Source organism: Chlorocebus sabaeus, chromosome 12, assembly GCF_047675955.1.
Source record: "Chlorocebus sabaeus isolate Y175 chromosome 12, mChlSab1.0.hap1, whole genome shotgun sequence".
NCBI lineage: Eukaryota > Metazoa > Chordata > Mammalia > Primates > Cercopithecidae > Chlorocebus > Chlorocebus sabaeus.
The window spans coordinates 12,020,992-12,035,182 of record NC_132915.1 but is presented as its reverse complement, the minus strand read 5'-3'; the positions used below and the strand labels follow the sequence as shown (position 1 = coordinate 12,035,182).

At 38.2% G+C, this 14,191-nt stretch overlaps 1 protein-coding gene across 5 annotated transcripts in view; it reads right to left on the bottom strand.

The window, feature by feature from the left end:
• The window catches only part of AGTPBP1 (ATP/GTP binding carboxypeptidase 1), a 199,268-nt gene that overhangs the window by 167,911 nt on the left and 17,166 nt on the right, over positions 1 to 14,191 (bottom strand). Inside the window, exons 2-3 of one of the 5 annotated variants that reach the window (XM_037998587.2) lie at positions 12,910 to 13,019; positions 6,242 to 6,306 (exon numbers count right to left, since the gene is read on the bottom strand). The exons of 3 other annotated variants lie outside the window; for them this stretch is intronic. In XM_037998587.2, coding sequence (XP_037854515.1) covers positions 6,242 to 6,273 — 32 coding nt within the window. In that variant the 5' untranslated portion in view covers positions 6,274 to 6,306; positions 12,910 to 13,019. The remainder of the gene's footprint in view (positions 1 to 6,241; positions 6,307 to 12,909; positions 13,020 to 14,191) is intronic. One more of the 5 variants, XM_007969636.3, reaches the window with a different exon arrangement.

Here is a 14,191-nt window from a genome sequence, read left to right as displayed (position 1 = left end):
CTGGCCAAGATGGCGAAACCCCATCTCTACTAAAAATACAAAAAATTAGCCAGGCGTCGTGGCAGGCACCTATAATCCCAGCTACTCGGGAAGCTGAGGCAGAGAATTGCTTGAACCCGGTAAGCGGAGGTTGCAGTAAGCCAACATCATGCCACTGCACTCCAGCCTGGGTTACATGGCGAGAGTCTGTCTCCAAAAAACAAAAAAGAAAAGAAAAGAAATAGTAAGATGATATTTTTTAACACATTAAATATAGAGGATCCAGGACCAGGCACGGTGGCTCACGCCTGTAATCCCAGCACTTTGGGAGGCTGAGGCGGGCGGATCACGAGGTGAGGAGATCGAGACCATCCTGGCTAACACAGTGAAACACCATCTCTACTAAAAATACAAAAAAAAAAAAAAAATTAGCTGGGTGTTGTGGCAGGCGCCTGCAATCCCAGCTACTCAAGAGGCTGAGACACGAGAATGGCATGAACCCGGGAGGCAGAGTTTGCAGTGAGCCAAGATCGCCCCACTACACTCCAGCCTGGGTGACAGAGCAAGACTCTGTCTCAAAAATAAATAAATAAATACATAGGATCTAAAATCCTCAATTAAAAGACAGAGAAGGGTAGACTGTATATTAAAAGAAAAAAAAAAGGCAGACACATATACCTTGCCTACAAGAAATGCACTTTAAATATAAAGATAGAAATAGGCTAAAAGTAAAAGAACAGAAAAAATACATCATGCTAATAACTAACCAAGTCAACTATAGAACTAATGTCAGTAAAAACCTTTAGAAACCCCTCAAATATTTGGAAAGTAAATAACAAGCTTCTAAATAACCCATGGATCAAAGAAAAATCAAAAGGGAAATCAGAAGTTATTTCTAACTGAATGAAAATACAGTATATCAGAATTAGCAGGATATCACCAAAACAGTATTCAGGGGGAAATTTACAGTAATAAATGTCCACAGTAGAACAGAAATGTCTAAAATCAATGACCTTAGCTTTCAATGTAAAAAATAAGAAAAAAAGAGCACATGAAACTCAAAAGTAAGCACAAGTCAGGAAATAATAAAAATTAAAATAGATATCAAAGAAACATGCAGAACCATAGGAAAATCAACAAAACCAAAAGCTTCTTCTTTGAGAATATCAGTAGAACTGATAAACTTCCAACCAGGCTGATCGAGAAAAAAGACAAAACACTAATTCCCAATATTAGGAATGGAAAAGTAACATCACTATAAATGCTAAACAGTAAAAAGATAAAAAAATACTTCAACAACTTTATGCCTACTAAATTGGACAACATAGAAGAAATGAACAAATTCCTTGAAAGACATTAGCTTCCTAATACTTTCATATGAAAGTATTTGTTTCCTACTACTGCTGTAACCAATTACCACTAATCTCACTGCTTAAAAACAACATGCACTTATTATTGTATTACAGGCTAGAGATCAGAAATCCAAAACCAGTTTCACTGGGCTAAAACCAAGGTGTAAGAAGAAATGGTTTGTAACATGTTCTCACTCTTAAGTGGGAGTTGAACAATAAGAACACATGGATACAAGGAGGGAAACATCACACACTGGGGCCTGTTGGGGGGTGGGGGACTAGGGGAGGGATAACATTAGGAGAAATACCTAATGTAGGTGATGAGTTGATGGGTGCAGAAAACCACCATGGCACATGTATACTTATGTAACAAAACTGCACGTTCTGCACATGTAATGCAAAACTCAAAGTATAATTTTAAAAAAATAATAAATTTTTAAAAAGAAGAAGAAGAAATGGTTTTTCTAGAGGCTCTAAGGGAGAATCCATTTCCTTGCCTTTTCTAGTTTCTAGAGGTCACCTGTATTCCTTGGCTCATGGCCTCTTTTTTACATCACCCTAACCTTTTGCTTCCATCCTCACATCTCCTACTACTGACTCTGATCCTCTTGCCTTCCCCTTAATAAAGACCCTTATGATTACACTGGGCCCACACAGATAATCTAGGATCATCTCTCCATATCAAGAAGCCCAATTTATTTATATCTACAAAGTCCCTTTTATCAAGTAATGTAACACATTCACTGGATCCAGGGATTAAGGCATGGACATCTCCTAAGGGACCATTATTCAGACTATCATAGACACAAATTACCAAAACTCACTCAATAAGAAATTGAAAAACCTTAATAGTGCTATCTATATCTATTAAAGAAAGTGAATTTATACTTTATTGTTTGTTTGTTTGTTTTTTGAGACAGAGTCTCACTCTGTCACAGAAGCTGGAGTGCAGTGGCACTGTGTTGGCTCACTGCAACTTCCGTCTCCTGGGTTCCAATAATTCTCCTGACTCAGCCTCTCAAGTAGCTGGGATTACAGGCGTCCACCACCACGCCCGGCTAGTTTTTATACTTTTAGTAGAGACAGGGTTTTACCATGTTGGCTAGGCTGGTCTTGAACTCCTGACCTAAGGTGATCTGCCTGCCTCAGCCTCCCAAAGTGCTGGGATTACAGGCATGAGCCACCATGCCCGGCCATGAATTTATACTTTAAAAACTTGCCACAAAGAAAATTCCAAGTCAAGGTGCCTTAACTGATGAATATTACCAAACATACAAAGAAATAATACCAATTATATACAAACTCTTCCAAAAAAACTGAAAAGGAGGAAATGCTTCCTGATTCCAAAATTCTGTGGCTAGTACCTAATACCAAAACCAGATAAAAACATTACAAGAAAAGGAAAAAGCAGCCCAATATGTTTCATGAACATAGATGCAGAAGTTCTAAACAACCCTTTAGCAAATCAAATTCAATAATATATGAAAAGGATAATAACAATATATCATGATGAAGTAAGATCAATCACAGGAATGCAAGGTTGGTTTAATATTTGAACATCATTCATTAAAATTCACCTATTAATAAACTAAAAGAAAAACCTTGTAGCCATCTCAACAGACAGAAAAAGTATTTCACAAAATCAGACATTCATACTGGACAAAAAATTCTCAGCATACTAGAATATAAGAGAATTTTTTCAACCTGATAAAAAGCATCTACAGAAACTTGGTTAACAAAATGCTTAAAGGTAAAAGAATGCTTTTCTCCAATGATCAGAAAACAAGATAAGGATATCCACTGTCACCATTTTTTTAGTGATACCTACTAAATGAGTTCATCCTCCAATGCCATTCAGCTGTTCAATAAAGGTTATCCAGGGTAAGGACTTCGTCTCTTGGATGTGATGGAAAAATTTAAAGTGAGGTAAAGACATCTTAGGTATCAGCAAGAATGTGTAATAATGGACAACAGATTCTATACTAATAAAAGAGAAGGAGGAAGAGATGAATGAGAGAAAATAAAAGTTAACAGAGTAGAGCTCTGGGTGAGGTAGAACTCTTAGAGAACAGATATTTGAGCAAGTGAGCTACAAAGACAACAGATTATAGTTGGAGAATGAAAAGAATAAATTAGTATTTTGAAATGAGAGATTTTCTAATGATAAGATTTAGGGCATGACCACAATGGTACAGAGTGAAGTGTAGAGAATATTTCTGCTGCTTATATTTCACTAGACGTGCTTCTTTGATTTAAATCGCCACTTACTGCCATCTGCCATGGTCTTTAAATCTGCCAATCTAATCTATCTAATTAGAATATTTGTTTAAATTCAGCAACTCTGAATATTCCACTAACCCTCAAGCTACCCTTGCTTCTTCAAGCCCCTATCACACAATAAACACCTGTTTATGAGTACCTTATTTTCAAATTCTATACACCTCAAAATTTAACACTTCACTACACACTGGTTAAGTCACCATACTGCATTTGTTCAGATATTCTTTATCAGCTTACAGGCTTTGCGTAAAAAGAGAATAGGGCTTTTTTTTTTAAGAACATATTCAACACTCATTTTCTTCAATACACTGTATTAAGTGTTATATTCATGTTTTTTTCTACTGTCACAGATTTAGTACCAAGCTAGGTACATAAAATTTCTCATAATTGAGAAATAAATCAAAAAGAGGCAAAGGAAAAAAAAAGAAATCGAAGAGTATCTACAGAAGCCTCTAGAGACAAGAAAGTACACAAAAGATGACATGAAAGTACACAAAAGATTTTCTGTGAAAATTGGTGAGCTCTCATCAAATTTGAAGAAAAAAATTCAAAACAAAACCAGGAAGTATTATTTCTCCCCGTTTTTCAGACCCTTAGAAGACATTCTTGTAAGTTCTCTGACACAGTCTCAATATGCCATACTATGGGAAGGGAGCTTTGACCCTTTTCTATCTATGTCAGTTTGTCTTATTGCATTCAGCTTTCTTCACAGAGCAATATGACAAGTTTTACTAGAAATTATAATTGCCTTTAGACAAAGACTATTTGCAGTGATTCCAAATTAGTTACCCTACAACAAAAACAAAAACAAAACAAAACAAAAAATATCCAATAAAATATACTTCAGGAGAAAAAAATTTTAAATGGCCTTAGGAGCCAGAGGCTTTCAAACTAAAAGTAATTTCACATTTTTATGCACAACGATCTAGTAACTTTAGATAGTTTAGCTAATCAATAGAAATAGCATTATTTGTTTGACCTGATGCAAAAAGTAAGGCATTTTTCAAAAAGATCCTTTTAAAAATAAAAATAATGCCTAATTCCTTTCCTATAGAAATTACACAAGTATGTGACTAAAATGAAATTTGGTATGATGTATTACACAGTTAATAACTGCAAAACCTAGCAATTTAAGGAATAAATCTAACCTAAACAGTGTGTATACAATTCATTATAAAACAAATATAAAGCATACCTATGAATGTAAAGTTGTATACAGGTAACCATAAGAACATTGCGACAAAGCAGAAACTTTCACTACAAATATTAATACACTGTTAATTATACCGAGCCAAATACCATCTAATCTTCACAGCCTTATGATAATAGCATTATCATTAAAATAACTGTGCAGATGAGAAAACTGAGGCTTCACAAAGTTACACATTTTGCTCATGGCTGTATAGCCAAGACAATTTCAAATACAATCAATCAGAATTATCTTTCAACTGAAAGAAATAAAACCAACATTAAGACAATTTCTTGATATTTAAGAACTTTAACAGAGATGATACAGTGTGCTTTAACTCAGGAATCAGTTAAACTTTTTCTTTTTTCTTTTCTTTTTTTTTTTTTTTTTTTTTTTTGAGACACAGTCTTGCTGTTTGCCCAGGCTGGAGTGCAGTGGCGAGATCCGGGCTCACTGCAACCTCTGACTCCCAGGTTCAAGCAATTCTCCAGCTTCAGCCTCTCAGGTAGCTGGGATTACAGGTGCCCACCTCCATACCCAGCTAATTCTTGTATTTTTTATAGAGACAGGGTTTCACCATGTTGGCCAGACTGGTCTCGAACTCCTGACCTCAGATGACCCACCTGCCTTGGCCTCCCAAAGTGCTGGGATTACAGGCGTGAGCCACCGTGCCCGGCCTAAACTTTTCCTATAAAGGGCCAAATAGTATATATTTTAGGCACTGTGAGCTACGCAGTCCCTGTCATAACTACTCGAATTTACCATTTTAATGCAAAAGTGGCCACAGACAATATGTAAATGAATTAGCATGGCTGTGTTCCAAAAAACACTTTATTTATAGATGCTGAAATGCAAATTGTATATAATATTCATGTATCACAAAATACTATTTTTTTTAACCATTTACAAATGTAAAGACTGGCCTGGCATGGAGGCTCACACCTGTAATCCCAGCACTTTGGGAGGCTGAGGCAGGTGGACCACCTGAGGTTAGGAGTTCAAGACCAGCCTGGACAACATGGTGAAACCCTGTCTCTACTAAAAGTACAAAAAATTAGTCGGGTGTGGTGGTGGGTGCCTATAATCCCAGCTACTCAGGAGGCTGAGGCAGGAGAATCACTTGAACCCGGGAGGCAAAGGTTGTAGTAAGCTGAGACTGTGCCACTGCACTCTAGCCTGGGCAACAAGAATGACACTCTGTCTCAAAAAAAAAAAATGTAAAAACCATTCTGAGCTCACAGGCCATACAAAAACAGGAGGTGGTCATAGTTTGCTGACTCCTATTTTAACTGAAAAGTTAAATGTTAATAAACATTTTTAATTACATAAATGTATTATCTACTTAAACACAAATAATACTTTGTCAAGTATTGAGTTTCAAATAATTCTGTCATACATTATTTCTGTAACTTATGCATACTGATATTTAGAATTACAGTACCTTTTCTCTGGTATCACTTTTAACTTGCTCATCTTGAGTTATTTCATTTCATAATTGCAGATAATCTAAAAGAAAAATGTTAATGATATTAAAAACTTGTAACTCTTTTTTCTATACATTAGATATCACAGAAGCCATACAATGGAAAGTTTTCATTATGGGCAACACAAGATAACACCAGAAACAAAAAGAGAACATTTGAGTCCTATGCGCTTCTGCTGGGTCACTTCAGAATGCAATGTATGACTATTAAAATACCTATCATCAGCCAGGCAACTGTTATCAAATACCTAAAATCAGCCAGGAAACTGTTATCAAAATCAATTTTTTTTTATTGATTTTGATAACAGTTTCTGCCACAAAACGCAGAAACTGTAGGTTTCTGCTACAAAAACACAGAAACCTAACATAATGTCATTTGCAACCTAATGTTAAGATCTTTTAGGGCCGGGCGCGGTGGCTCAAGCCTGTAATCCCAGCACTTTGGGAGGCCGAGACGGGCGGATCACGAGGTCAGGAGATCGAGACCATCCTGGCTAACTCGGTGAAACCCCGTCTCTACCAAAAAATACAAAAAACTAGCCGGGCAAGGTGGCGGGCGCCTGTAGTCCCAGCTACTCGGGAGGCTGAGGCAGGAGAATGGCGTAAACCCGGGAGGCGGAGCTTGCAGTGAGCTGAGATCCGGCCACTGCACTCCACCCTGGGCGACAAAGCAAGACTCCGTCTCAAAAAAAAAAAAAAAAAAAGATCTTTTGAGACAGTTCAAATTATCCTTCCTGTTCTAATACTCTTCCTTAAAATACATAAACCAATCACAGCATCCTGTGATTAGTGCACTTACTGTACACCATTCACACAGTAGTCAAATACTAGTAAATATGTGGTATTTCCATATAAGAATATTTTCAAATTAGTAAAAGCTTCTATGCACATCTTCCCTCAAACAATAGGTTTCATTTTTAGACATCATACGTGTTAAAACAACCTTAAATCTCAATTCACACAATTTTCATAAATCTTCAAGTTTATTTTGCAACTATTAACCCAAAAATACTCTAAATATCTTTTAAATACCAATGCTTACTGAAGCAGAATTTTTTGGCATCACTAAAAAGTGGAATAACTACTGTGAATTCAAAAAGTTAAACACGGCTGGGCGTGGTGGCTCCCGCCTGTTATCCCAGCACTGTGGGGGGCCAAGGCGGGTGGATCACCTGAGGACAGGAGTTCAAGACCAGCCTGGCCAACATGGTGAAACTCCATCTCTACTAAAAATACAAAAATTATCTGGGTATGGTGGCAGGTGCCTGTAATCCCAGCTACTCAGGAGGCTGAGGCAGGAGAATCACTTGAACCCAGGAGGTGGAGGTTGCAGTGAGCCAAGATCGTGCCATTGTACTCCAGCCAGGGCAACAAGAGCAAAACTCTATCTCAAAAAAAAAAAAAAAAAAAAGTTAATCACATACTTATGAAATATTTAGTAATGTCATATTTAAAGAGACAACACACACACAAAAAGGGCAAACTTCAAATTGTTTAACTTAATACATTTAGAAGACACTCTGATAAAGTAGAAGATATTCTGGATGTTTTTCTTCAATAACAGAACTTTTCAACAAGACATACATAATTTTTTTTCATTTTCTTAACTAAAAAAAGGAAATATTTAGAATTGTGTACAAAAAATACATCAATTGTTTTTAAAGTCAATGAGAAATTTTAAATTGTAATCTTTTTTTACTCTTTTTTAAGACACAACTACAAAATCAAAGTAACTTTTTTCTATTTCTAAATTAAGTAAAAATCACTATATATCCACAGGGAGAAAAAAATCTTATGTGATTTCAAAAGCACTGTTGCTGCCACAAACAGAAGAGACTATGAATACACTAACAGCACATCTCATGAGAAGTTCCCTGTGGATTTTATTAGAGGTGATAGAGTTGAAAAGAATAATGGTGAGCACTATTATCACAGCCAACTCTATTTCAACAGATAAGAAATGATTTGAACTTGCAGTTCACAGTAAAATAAACCACAGGCATTTCTCTCCTCTTCCTCTTGTGACTAGATTACAGAAAAAGTAAAGAAATAAAGTTGGTTCCTCTCAAGTCCTTCTGGCGTTACCAAAGTGAACAGACCCTGAAGAGGGTCCATAGGTGGGAAGTGAAGTCAGTGCCTCAGTTGCCTGTGTGTGTTTTGTGCCTTACTCTTTTATCACGCAAAAAAGGAGAATACTGCAGTGAATGAAGTGCATTTTAGCACTGCTTTTTCTACTGTAGTTGGTGTCTGAATGAGATGACAATGGAAGAGATGAAGAATGAAGCTGAGGCCATTTCCATGTTTCATATGCCCTTCCATGCAGTCATGTATCCTGTGTTGAATGAGCTAGAAGGAGTAAATCTGCCTGCGGCTCTAGAATGAGTAAATCTGTCTGCAGCTAGACACCGAGACCATTTTCATTATGGCTGAAAAAGACAATGGTAAAATGTAGCTTCATCATAATCTCACACTGAAGACTTTTTGCATCATTTCTGCTATATCATTCTAAGAATTACAAGTCAAAAGATTCTATACCTTAATGTGTCATTATATAACATTCCTTAAGATAATTGTAGATACTGGTGTTGTTTCTGGCATTTTAACTTGAAAGTGATATACTGCAAGATAACATATTTAAGAATATTTGATGGCAAATATTCAATATATGGTATATATCTGTTAAACATCTCTTGAAAAAATGCATATATATGTGTGCATATATGATCAGAATATCAAGACAACATGGTGTAATGTCTAAAAATACTTCTAACAGGAACTTATTATAGCAGTTTATCAAAAATAAAGGGCCTGGCGCAGTAGCTCACACCTGTAATCCCAGCACTTTGGGAGGCCAAGGCGGGCGACCTGAGGTTGGGAGTTCAAGATCAGCCTAGTCAACATGGTGAAACTCCATCTCTACCAAAAATACAAAAATTAGCCTGGCCTGGTGGTGTAAGCCTGTCATCCCAGCTACTCAGGAGGCTGAGGCAGGAGAATCACTTGAACTGGGAGGCGGAGGTTGCTGTGAGCCAAGATCGCACCACTGCACTCCAGCCTGGGTGACACAGCGAGACTCTGTCTCAAAAAAAAAAGAAAAATGAAAATAAAGCAACAAGAATTCTGAAGAAGGGAGCGAGGAAGGAAGGAAGGTTGGTTATGTTTAAGCCTACAGTGACAGAAAAGAAAACTAAGGGGGAAGAAGGAACAGGTATTCTGCTAAGAAGAACCCAGGAAACTAGTAACCTAGCACTCAGAAACAAGGACGACAGAGGAAGACTACGAAACGGGGCTCACTAAAACGTTGGAACTGCAAATAGTAACTTCTTACCTCTTCCATATCTTCCATGCCCTACCACTGTGGGACATGCTCAGCAGTAACAAGCATCTAACCCCGGCAAATAATCTTCACTGAAGAAACAGACAACTTCAAAGAATTCTGCTTTCTAGGCTTAAGAGTCCCCCATGAAAAAAGTCAGCTCTCAACCCTATTATCCTAAGGCAGGCCAGTGTATCCCTTACAGTTCACTTTTTATTACCGAAGCCCGAAGCCAGAACACTTCAGAATAAATGAAAAATCTTGCAAAAGCTTGTGCTGATTACAATATGGTGTAATAGAAAGTGCAGGCACCTAGAAGCAGAAGTGTTGCATTTCACCAAGTTTGTGGCTTTGCCAAGCAAGAGTGATAAAGCAAGAGAGGGGCAGAGGAACTGAGAATGTATGAAAAAAAGCGATTATAAAAACAGAGCTCGGAATTTAGGTATAATATCCTCTTTCCTCTTTATTGAATCATTTTCATCACCATAAAATCAAGATATTTCTGTGTCTTAGGAAAAAAACTTTCTCACTCCTATTCCCCCAATCCAACTACTGTCCCATTTCTCTCCTTCTGAAAGCAAAGACTTGTTTATGCACACTGTCAACAAGCCTCTCTTCCAATCCTCTCTGAAACACATTCCAATCAGACTTTCCCCACCCCACTCCACCAACACCATTCTTCTCAATAACCAATGATCTCCATGTTACTAAACCCAATTGTCAATTCTCAGTCCTCATCTTATTTGTCCTATCAGCAGCATTTGATAAAGCTGACCACATCCTCTTCTTGGAAATGCTTTCTTCATTTGGCTATATACTTTGTTTCCTCCCAACCTCACTGACCACTGCTAAGTTCACTTTAATGGAATGCCCAGGGCTTAGTCCTTTCCCTGTCCTCGCCTAACTACAGTTACTTCCTTGGTGATCTCATCTAGTCTTGAAATTACTCAACATTTCCACTTCAATCTCTAATAATATTACCAACTCAACACATACAAAACGGATCTGACCTTCCCTTCTAAGTGTGCTCTACCCTGGCTTTCCCATCTAAGTTAAAAACAATTCTATGTCTCCAGTTGCTCAATCCAACTTAGCTTCATCCTTGTCTCTTATCCCACATCCAATACAATGGGAAGTCTTGATAATTCTACTTTCAAAATATATCCAGAATCTGATCACTTTACCACATCTACCATGGTCAAGTAAACAACGTCACTAGTCTCCCTTCTACCTCTGACGCCCCCTACAGTTTATTCTCAACACAACATGCTTAGTGATCCTTTAAATACACTGGAGGATAGAAGAAGGAAAAAACACCTTAGGTAGATTTTTGTCACCACTCTGCTCAAAGCCCTGTGCGGCTACCCATTTCAATGACATAAAGGACCCTAGGGGAATACCCCCAGTCCCTACCTCCCTGTCTTCATATCCTACCTACAAGTCTTCTCACTCACTCTGCTCTGGACGCACTGCACTGGGTGGGCCTCCCTGCTTTCCTCCAACATGCCAGGATCTCACTTTAGTGCCTTTGTATAAGCCGTTTCTTTTGCCTGGAATGTGCTTCTGCCAGGTATCTCAATAACGAACTCCATCACTTCCTTTGCTGAAGTAACACCTTTTCAATACAACTCATCCCAACCATCCTATTTAATACTGCAAACTACCTCCAGACCCTAGCATACCCATTGCCCTTGCTGGAATCTACTTTGTCTTCTTCCAAAGCACTTACTGCCCTCTAAAACATGATGATTCAAAAATAACTGAACAGGCTGGGTGCAGTGACTCCCATCTGCAATCCCAGCACTTTCGGAGGCCAAGGTGGGAGGACTGCTTGAGCCCAGGAGTTCAAGACCAGCCTGGGCAACATAGCAAGAGCCCTTTTCTACAAAAACAAAAAAATAACCAGGCATGGTGGCATACACCCGTAGTCCCAGCTACTCAAGAAACTGAGGTGTGAGGACCACTTGAGCACGGGAGGTTAATGCTGCAGTGAGTTGTGTTCACACCACTGCACTTCAGCCTAGAAGACAGAGAAAGACCCTGTCTCAAAAAATAAATAAAATAAAAATAACTGAACATTTTTGCTATGGTCTGAATGTTCATGTGCCTCCCAAAATCCATATGTTGAAATGCTAACCCCCAAGTGACAATATGAGAAGTTGGGGCCTTTGGGAGATAATTAGGTCATAAGGGTGGAGGCTTCATGAATGGGTTGAGTGTCCTTTTTTTTTTTTTTTTTTTAACATACTTTAAGTTCTAGGGTACATGTGCACAACGTGCAGGTTTGTTCCATAGGTATACATTGCCATGTTGGTTTGCCACACCCATCGACTCATCATTTACATTAGGTATTTCTCCTAATGCTATCCCTCCCACAGCCCCTCACCCCCGACAGCCCATGGTGTGTGATGTTCCCCGCCCTGTGTCCATGTGTTCTCATCTCATTGTTCAACTCCCACTTATGAGTGAGAAGATGCAGTGTTTGCTTTTCTGTCCTTGTGATAGTTTGCTGAGAATGATGGTTTCCAGCTTCATCCATGTTGCTACAAAGGACATGAACTCATCCCTTTCTATGGCTGCATAGTATTCCATGGTATATATGCACCACATTTCCTTAATCCAGTCTATCACTGATGGACATTTGGATTGGTTCCAAGTCTTTGCTATTATGAATAATGTCACAATAAACATACGTGTGCAAGTTATTGCCTCAATTCAGAACCTGTTATTGGTCTATTCAGAGATTCAACTTCTTCCTGGTTTAGTCTTGGAGGGGTGTAGGTGTCCAGAAATTTACCCATTTCTTCTAGATTTTATAGTTTATTTGCATAGAGGTATTTATAGTATTCTCTGATAGTAGTTTGTATTTCTGTGGGATCAGTGATGATATCCCCTTTATCATTTTTTATTGTGTCTATTTGATTCTTCTCTCATTTCTTCTTTATTAGTCACACTAGTGGTCTATTTTGTTGATTTTTTCAAAAAACCAGCTCCTGGATTCACTGATTTTTTAAGGGGTTTCTTTGTGTCTCTATCTCCTTCAGTTCTGCTCTGATCTTTGTTATTTCTTGCCTTCTGCTAGCTTTTCAATTTGTTTGCTCTTGCTTCTCTAGTCCTTTTAATTGTGATGTTAGGGTGTCGATTTTAGATCTTTCCTGCTTTCTCTTGTAGGCATTTAGAGATGTAAATTTCCCTCTACACACTGCTTTAATTGTGCTTCCCGGGTGAGGTGACGCCCCGCCCTGCTTCAGCTCACCCTCCGTGAGCTGCACCCACCATCCAACCAGTCCCATTCAGATGAACCATATACCTCAGTTGGAAATGCAGAAATCACCCATCTTCTGTGTCTCACTGGGAGCTGCAGACCGGAACTGTTCCTATTTGGCCATTTTGGAAGCTTCCTCTGGGTTGAGTGTCCTTCTAAAAGAAACCCTAGAGAATAAGCTCTTCCCTCCCACCATGTGAGCACACAGTGAAAAGGCACCATCTATGAACCACGAAACAGATCCTCACCAGATACGAATCTGCCAGTGCCTTCATCTTAAACTTCCCAGCAACCAGAACTGTTAGAAATACACATCTGGCCAGGTACGGTGGCTCACGCCTATAATGCCAGCACTTTGGGAGGCTGAGGCAGGTGGATCACCTGAGGTCAGGAGTTCAAGACCAGCCCGGCCAAGATGGAGAAACCTGAACTCTACTATAAATACAAAAATTAGCCAGGTGTGGTGGCGGGCACTTGTAATCCCAGCTACTCAGGAGGCTGAGGCAGAAAAATCATTTGAACCTGGGAGGCAGAGGTTGCAGTGAGCTAAGATCACACCATCAACAGAGTGAGACTTCGTCTCAAAAATAAAAAAAGAAAAAAAAAGAAATAAACATCTGTTCTTTATAAGCTACCTACTCTATGGTATTTTGTTATAGTAGTGTAGACTAAGACAACTTTGAAAATTGTCATTACTGAATAACCAGTGATACATGAACCTGTATCAAAACCAATTTTTGAGAGAACAATCAGTTTATTTTTATAAACTTACAAATGCTCAATATATGCCACATCATAACACATACATTAACGCCACGATCTACTTTATCCCAGACCCTTATCCATTAATCACCATTGTTTACTACAAAAGCAACCAAAATAGATTATTTCCTCAAGGTTGTGGGGAAATGGTTCTTGACATATCCGTATACTCACATGGTATAATATCTAAGATTTGACTCTTTTTATTCACACAATAACACAGAAAACGTATTTAACAATGTGTTAACGTCTATTATCTTATCTCTTTCCACTGGAATTAAAGCTCCATGAGGACATGGATCTTTGTTTTGCTCACTAAATGCCGCCCAAGTGTCTAGAAGAATGCCAGCACACTGCAGGTGTCAAATAAAATTTTTAATTAATGAATGCTTTTAAGTTTCCTTTTGAAAAAAATTTTACTACACAAACAAGCAAGAAAGTCTTCATTTTTAAAAATCCAGTAATATGGCAGATCTGGTATACTGGCACACAGTATCTATCCTAATTTCCCTCTACTGTGCCTTCCTATACCACAGGAACTTGAAAGTTTAAAAAGTAAAAAGCA